Genomic DNA, 7,729 nt, shown 5'->3' on the forward strand with positions numbered 1-7,729 from the left:
GAAGATTGTATAGGTGTGACTCTGTTCAGTGATAGTCTTGAGGTTCTAGAACATAAGGGTAGTGGTGTGCATCGGTGTATCTGTTTAAAGGACAATAGTGGTTGGTTAGGTGTGTGCAGAAAAAGTTTAGTGTTATGGTTTGTATGTGATACATATTAACTGTGCCTTGGAATGTTCATGTGTTGTCCTGATTGCGTGTGATATCTCTTGTTCAGTTGAAGTTGCGTTTTCTACATGGCCATGGGGACCATCTGCCGTCATTTTCTTTTTGTGATTTGGTGAAAAAGGAAAGGTTGTGCACCTTTGCAAGTGGGCGTGGAGATGAGCTGCGCTATTTTTTTTACAAAATGTCTGTTGGGATTGAATTGTCTATTTTATAGAAAGATATTTTCTTTTAATGTCAATGGAAAAATTACGGATTGTATGGATCCCATATAGCTAAGGCCAGTGAGTGTTACGATGTTTTGTCAGTTGATGTTATGTTAGTCTTTCTATTGTCTTTCTATTGTTAATTCTGAAAGTAGATTTTATGCCAATGAACCTTTATAAAAAAATCACGTTATCTCTCCTTTTATAATAAACTGCCAAATCATCAAAATATCTCTCCTTTTATAATAAACTGCCAAATCATCAAATCTACTGATGTATCACAGTATTACAAATTATAAAATCTACTAATGTGTCATAATATTGGATACAGATAAAACTGATGTTATAAAAGATAGGTACGCCCATAAATCTTCTTTACCAAATTCTTCAATCATACTAATCTTGATGTTTTTATTAATGTATACTGTAAGTGTCATACCAATTTTATGTCGAATGGCCATGACCAATCTTAAGTGTCATACTAATCTCCTGTCAACGTCTCGACCGATGGGTGCATCAATGACTTTTTAATGGGTGGTCTTTCCACAAAGGACATGCCACTAATATTGATAATGTTTACCATACGGATTTTGCATATCATAATGATATTTGTCGTTCCGTTTATATATTTCATACAATTTTTTTACTTCCGTCGCAACGCACGGGCACTCACCTAGTTGAAAAATATATACACATGAGATAAACTTCTTTTTGAGAAAAGAAATTATGGTTTGGATTTTTGAGAAATTTTAATATTGGTAATACTAGATTGTTACACCCTGCAACTACAAGGCAGGGCATTACCCATCAGCAATCATGCAACCAGTCAAACCAAGAGCAAGGTTGGCACAACGATGTGTCAGACATGGACAACACTAGCAGGCAAAACTGACTGCTCAAATGCTCGGCACGAAGAAGGCCACCTCATTAGCCACGCCCACTCATCTCAAAGAACGGACTTTGGCTGTCCTAGCAGCAAGAACGGACTTTGGCTGTCCTAGCAGCATTACAAGGTTTTGCCACCGCCACTTGACATGAGTGAGGCAGCAGCAGCGGCTGCTGTTGGAACGATTCCTGTCGAGTGTCCTGGTTTTGACAGATGCAGCAGCCTGCAGCAGATTTCCAAGGATTATTAAAACCAAAAAGGTGTTTGGTTCATTCTTATATGTTTTCTGATTGTTGCCTCGGAATTCAAGCTTTGGGGTACTTACGGGGCAAGATATTCACAGAACGCAGTGACAGCTGAAACAACATCATTGTAATTATCAGCAGCAGCAGGAGCTGTGATTTCCACTAGCTGTATGGCAGGAGTGACTGGCGTAGCTTCATCGGTTGCATGGAGCCTTGACATCTTGTTAGCAGATGTAACAGTGACAGTGATTTGGGCACCTCGGTGGAAACGAAATGCAAAACCGCTCTTCAAGAGTTCATGGTCTAGCTTGTACCCTAGGGTGTAGAAGTAGTGCAAGACGTTCTTGCTAGCTTTGCTCTCCACAACTGTACGAACCAGAACTGAGATTTGCTCCGCACCAGCACCTCTCATGGCACCACCAACATGTCTTATGGTCCTACAATCTTGTCACAATTAATGATAAACATAACAAAAGGTAGACTTTCAGCAGCTTGTCTCGGTTACCAGGATGGTGTGGGCTGAGCTAAGTCACACAACAAACGAACCTCCGATGGGACAACACCTGTATGATTGCAAGACGTCAGTTAATACGCCACATGTGTAGGAATGGAGGAGTAGACTAATCACAAACTAACCTAGATTGGGCCCACTTTTAAGGCAGAGCTCATGCACCCTAAAACGCTCTTTCGGGACACCAGAGAGTCCCTGGAGTAGAACCTCAAGAGCATCGACATGCTGCAAAATGGAAAGATCAAACAAAGGTTAAACTAATGGCAGAGCAGTACAACAAAGAGCAACTTACATTCTGTGCACAACACATAAACTAGAACATACCAAAAAATTAAGTTCCTCTCTATTGTAAAAGCACAAGGATAGATCATATGTTCCCCCAACTGTATATTAAATGTTACTATTCTGTTAACATGCTGAGAAGAAAAAAAACAAATGAAATCAAAAGCTCCAGAAGTAGTGCCTTAAAGCGCGGAATAAATTGTTGACATTTAGTGGTCTACATGATCTATCTATTTATCACTTCAATAAAATAAACTTTTGTTAGTATTTATCTGTGATGGAGTAAACAGAAAAGTGACCACCAACTGGCAACTATGGATAGTGGCCATACCTAAGGGAGCTCAACTGAACACTAAAATGAAGCTAGATTGTATGGTGCGTAAGCTCAACATTGTGCACTGTACATGTACATCAATATGAGATTGTTTTGTCCACAGCAACGGAATTCAATTAGTAACGAAATGTTCAACAACAAATTCAATACTATAAGTATATACTTACAAATAGATATTAACAATCTATACACCATTCAAAATACTTATCAAATCTAGATGCAAGCAGTGAGAGGAAAAGTTAATGTCTGATCTGCATAACAAAATAGACTGCACTAACGATGATGAAAGAGCTCCTATCTTTCAAATGTTAGTGGAATGCGTGAAAATCAAATTTTACATAAACCATCAGTGCCAACTTGCATTGTGGCACAATACCTGGTTCTCGATGATTCCCTGCACCACGCACTCCATCGATCTTCTACTGTCCCACAATGATTTTGCACCCAAAAAAAAAGAATCACGTTAGTGGATTTGTTATATGTGTATCAGGGGTGGACCAGTATGGCAGTAAAAAACAAAATTAGAAGTTAGTAGACATCAAATAGTTAGGTTAGAGTTCGGGAACTCGTTTTCGCACAGCGGGTAGAGAGAAGAAGGGGGTGGGAGTGGGAATACATTGAGAGCGTTCTTCGCCAGCGAATAGATCAGCGAAGGGCGTGGTGCCTATGGTGGCGACTGCGGTAGCCCGTCCAGTCGTCGCAAAGAGAGAGAGAGAGAGAGAGCGCGCGCGCACGCGGTGTGAAGGTGACGGATGCGGCAGCGGCGGCGGCGGCTGTAGCCCAGCTAGGGCCTGATCTGGGAAGAGGGAGGCTCGATAGGACTGAGGCACTGTCGGCGGTGCGAGCCGTGCGGCGCAGCGTCGACAGGAACAATGGTGGACGCGACGCGAGGAGGGAGACGGGAACGACCGGACGAGGGAGCCAGGCAGTGGACGGCTGGGCTTGAGCAGGGAGGTGGGCTTGAGCTGGGAGAGTTCACAGTCTCGTTTGGAATGATCCAAATTTCGTTTCGTTGACTAATCTTTTATTTTTTATATTGTTATATTTTGAATCAAATCCATTTAAAACGGACTGAAATTTGTTTTTTTGGTTAATAGCGAAAACGAAAAAAGTATCAAAATTTGGTGATCTCGGACAGAAAAGATAAACCGTGGGCTTGAGTCAGGATTGTTCAGCCTAGTCGCGGTGCGGGGGTTGTTCAGCCTTATTTGTCACTTTTTTTATTTTAATTTTGATAAGACCTAATAGGTTACTCTAGATATGTTATCACTTTACCTTTTTATTCCTAAATCACTTGATAGTTTTACTATTTCTTTACATGGTTTTGGGTTAATATTTCATTATATCCATGTTCCAATTATTTTGTTATTTTATTTTTATTCATGTCAAGATTATTATCTTTAATTGGAACATAGAGCTTAACTTGAGAAACATGTGTCACCACAAGAGAGGAATGAGACCCCTTGACTAACTAATTAGGAAAGCTAGTGGAAAACTACCTTACCCGAAAGGGGCAACGGCAGTAAGAGAGTTACATGCAGAGAGGTTCTCGGTTGATTTTGCTGCGATGGCGGTCAGACGGGGGATTCTTGCAAGTCGAAATCTAGTGGAACTTTATAAAGGCCTCGTAGTGTTGCCCTGTCTCGCTTCCTTGGTAGAGGTGTATGAGAGTCGCGATCCCTTGGTAGATGGGTAACATTACTTGTGGATACAGGGTACAGCCTCTGTAGAGTGTAAAACTGGTATACTAGCCGAGCTCATGGTCATGAGCAGCTCAGAACTGTCGCATGATTAATTAATGGAACTTAAATTCAATTTGTCATTTGCATTGCATGTGATTACTTATTAATTTTGTTCTATTATTTATTATGGTTTGGTATTTACTTACACTTAGTAACTGCTAATAAAATTTTGACCAACTTATAAAAGCAATGCTCAGCTTCAACCTTTATTTTGTTGATCAGCCTTACACTTCACATGAACTCTCACCTTTGGTGAGTTCATGCACACTAGTTTCCCCACAACTTGTTGAGCTATGATCATATGTGAGCTCACCCTTTCTGTCTCACACCCCCATAGGAGAAGAACAGGTGGTTCAGGAGGAGGCACACAATGAGGAGTTTGATCTAATCTAGGTGGCATCTCCCAGTTGACTTATTGGCGCTAAAGATGGATTTTAGTTCGATTTATATTTATCTTTTATTTTGTAAGACTTCCGCGATGTAATAAGTACTCTGATGTTATTGTGACATTTATCTCTATACACTCTGTTATTATATATGTTGTCTTCTTTGGCACATGTATGAGATGCATTCGGCTTTGTTCCTTAAATCCGGGTGTGACAGAAGTGGTATCAGAGAAAATGTTGACTGTAGGACGAAACCTAAATAGAAATGGACAAAACCCTTTCCTAATTACCTTACTCTGATTCATTCTATACTTATCTTATCTTGCTCCTGTCTCACCTTTTGTTGTCATACTTTGATTACTCTTATCTTTTCCACTCTAAGACAAGATGGGTTTCACGCCTTGGAATCCTACATTTATGATGTTCTTAAGAGATAGGGAACCTAAGACGAAATTAAAACTATTTTCTCCATTTAAAAATGTTGGTTGATTGTTCTAATTATAAATGCCTAATTTGCTTCTTTGATTGATTGAGACATTATAAATGGACATCTTAGCATGTACCGCTATAAGGTAATGAATTAGCTTTGGTAGGTAAAACATTAATCTGCTTAGCTAATAAATCCCCCAAAGTAACATGCCTCGTAATTACCTGCCTTGACTACAATCTTTTCTCTCTTACCATATGTTTCTAACTCAGATGGTCAATACCAGGAAGGGTGGTGGAATTGATCTACCTCCCAATCGACACACTCGGAGGATATTTAGACAACCACAACAACAACAACCTGAGATGGATCCTCCAAAGCCTCCACCAGCCGGAGCTGACCCCGCTGTTGCAGCACAGATGAGGATAATGCAACAGATGGCAGACACCATGGCGGATATGCACGCGCAGATGCGGCAGGAACGCCAGTAGATGCGCCAAGAACGAGAGGATATACGCCAGGAGATGCGCCAAGAGCGAGAGGAGATACAACATGAGAGAAGGGCGCAACAACAACATGAATAGCAGCAAGCACCACTGCCTCCACCTCCACCACCAGTTCTCCTGATCCACTGGACGCTGATGATTGGCTGAAGTCTATGGAAAAGATGTTGATTATTGCACAATGCTCTGACCGGGAGAAGGTTATATATGCTTCTGGTCGTCTGACAGGTCCTGTTGCTGATTGGTGGGATTCGTACACTGCTGCCCACGATGCTGCTGATACTATCACATGGGCGGAATTCTCTACTCAGTTCTAAAACTACCATATTCCTGCTGGACTAATGAAGATTAAGAAGAAATAGTTTCTGTCTCTGAAGCAAGCAGGGAAGCACCATAGTCAGCGAGTACCGCGACAAGATCATTCAGCTCTCTAGATACGCACCGGATGAAGTTGCTGAAGATGAGAGGAAGCAGGGGCATTTTATTGAAGGACTCAATGGACCTCTGCAGTATGCTCTAGTGGTACATACATTTCCATCATTCTAGAGGCTGCTTGACAAGGCCCTAGCTATTGAACACAAGCGTGTTCAGCTGGGAGATTTGAAGAGGAAGGCGATATCCCAGGGACAGGGAAGCAGCACTGTTCGTCCTCGCTACAGTTCACCCCAGGGTACACCAGTTTGCACTGGCGGAGGCCAGCGCCCAGCTCAACACTCACCTCAGGGGACTCCACCGACTCGTCAGGCTACCCCCAATGGCACCCCGACGAAATTTTCAGGATAGAGTGCAGGCACTACTTGCTACAAGTGTGGGAAGACTGGACAATATGCAAATGTTTGCCCACAGAGGATTGCTACTACCCCAGTTTAGAACAAGCAGCACACTCCGGGATCTGGCAAGGGATTCTCTGTTGCCAGGGTTAATCAAGTCAGCATTGATGCTACTCCTGATGGGGATGACATCGCACTTGGTATGTTTTACATTAATGCAATTCCTGCAACAATATTATTTGATTCTGGTGCTACACATTCATTTATGTCTGCTCGATATGCCAACACAAATAAGTTACCACTGAAAATTATGAAAACACCAATGATAGTAATTACACCCAAAGGGCCTGTTGAGGCAAATCATATGGCACATAAATTGACATTAACAATTATGGGAAGAGAATTTGGGGCTACCGCTATAATATTAGAGGCAAGCAGCATAAATCTAATCCTTGGTATGTCATGGTTAAGAAAGGCAAAGGCCATTATACATTGTGGTAGGGGTACAATAGTACTCACCAGCCCTAAAGGAGAAAGATTTGACAATGAAATTACAGTAACAACCTCTACCAGACGTGCGACATTCTTCATAGATGTGGAGTTTGTTGGAGACAACATCCATGTGGTTAGGGATTTTACGGATGTCTTTCCAGAGGAGTTACCAGGGATGCCACCAGATAGGGAAGTTGAGTTTGTCATTCATCTCTTACCTAGGACTGCTCCTATTTCTAAACGGCCATACAGGATGTCCGTAGAAGAGTTAAAGGAACTTAAGAAGCAGTTAACGGAGTTACAGGAGGCTGGGTACATTCGTTCGAGTTCCTCACCTAGGGGAGCACCGGTTCTGTTTGTACAGAAGAAGGATGGATCACAAAGGATGTGTGTGGACTATAGATCCCTTAATGATGTTACTGTGAAGAACAAGTATCTGTTTCCCCGCATTGAGGATTTATTTGATCAGATGAGAGGTGCTAGGGTATTCTCGAAGATTGATCTCCGATCGGGTTACCATCAAATGAAGATTAGGCCATCCGATATTCCCAAGACGGCTTTCTCGACCCGATATGGTTTATATGAGTTCACGGTTATGTCATTTGGACTAACTAATGCACTGGCCTATTTTATGAATCTGATGAATAAGGTATTTGTGGAGTATCTGGATAGATTCGTCATAGTATTCATCGATGATATTCTTATTTATTCCAAGAGTGATAGTGATCATGAGGAACATCTGAGATTGGTGCTACAGAAGCTATGAGATAATCAACTCTACG

General features: G+C 41.7%; 1 protein-coding gene across 2 annotated transcripts; it reads right to left on the reverse strand.

Moving 5' to 3' along the window:
* Nucleotides 1-1,069: 1,069 nt before the first annotated feature.
* LOC100217154 (mediator of RNA polymerase II transcription subunit 18) lies at nt 1,070-3,633 on the reverse strand. Of its 2 annotated transcripts, none has more exons than XM_008683098.3 (6): nt 3,244-3,633; nt 3,004-3,046; nt 2,137-2,236; nt 2,006-2,063; nt 1,581-1,937; nt 1,070-1,478 (listed from the first exon to the last, which is right to left on the reverse strand). In XM_008683098.3, the coding sequence occupies exons 2-6, from the start codon at nt 3,037-3,039 to the stop codon at nt 1,376-1,378; spliced, it is 654 nt and encodes a 217-aa protein (XP_008681320.1). In that variant the 5' UTR covers nt 3,040-3,046; nt 3,244-3,633; the 3' UTR covers nt 1,070-1,375. The 2 variants fall into 2 exon arrangements, with proteins under 2 accessions (XP_008681320.1, NP_001136991.1); NM_001143519.1 differs by having other exon boundaries at nt 1,112-1,478; nt 3,004-3,049.
* Nucleotides 3,634-7,729: the final 4,096 nt, after the last annotated feature.

This window comes from Zea mays, chromosome 5 (assembly GCF_902167145.1).
Source record: "Zea mays cultivar B73 chromosome 5, Zm-B73-REFERENCE-NAM-5.0, whole genome shotgun sequence".
NCBI classification, from domain to species: domain Eukaryota; kingdom Viridiplantae; phylum Streptophyta; class Magnoliopsida; order Poales; family Poaceae; genus Zea; species Zea mays.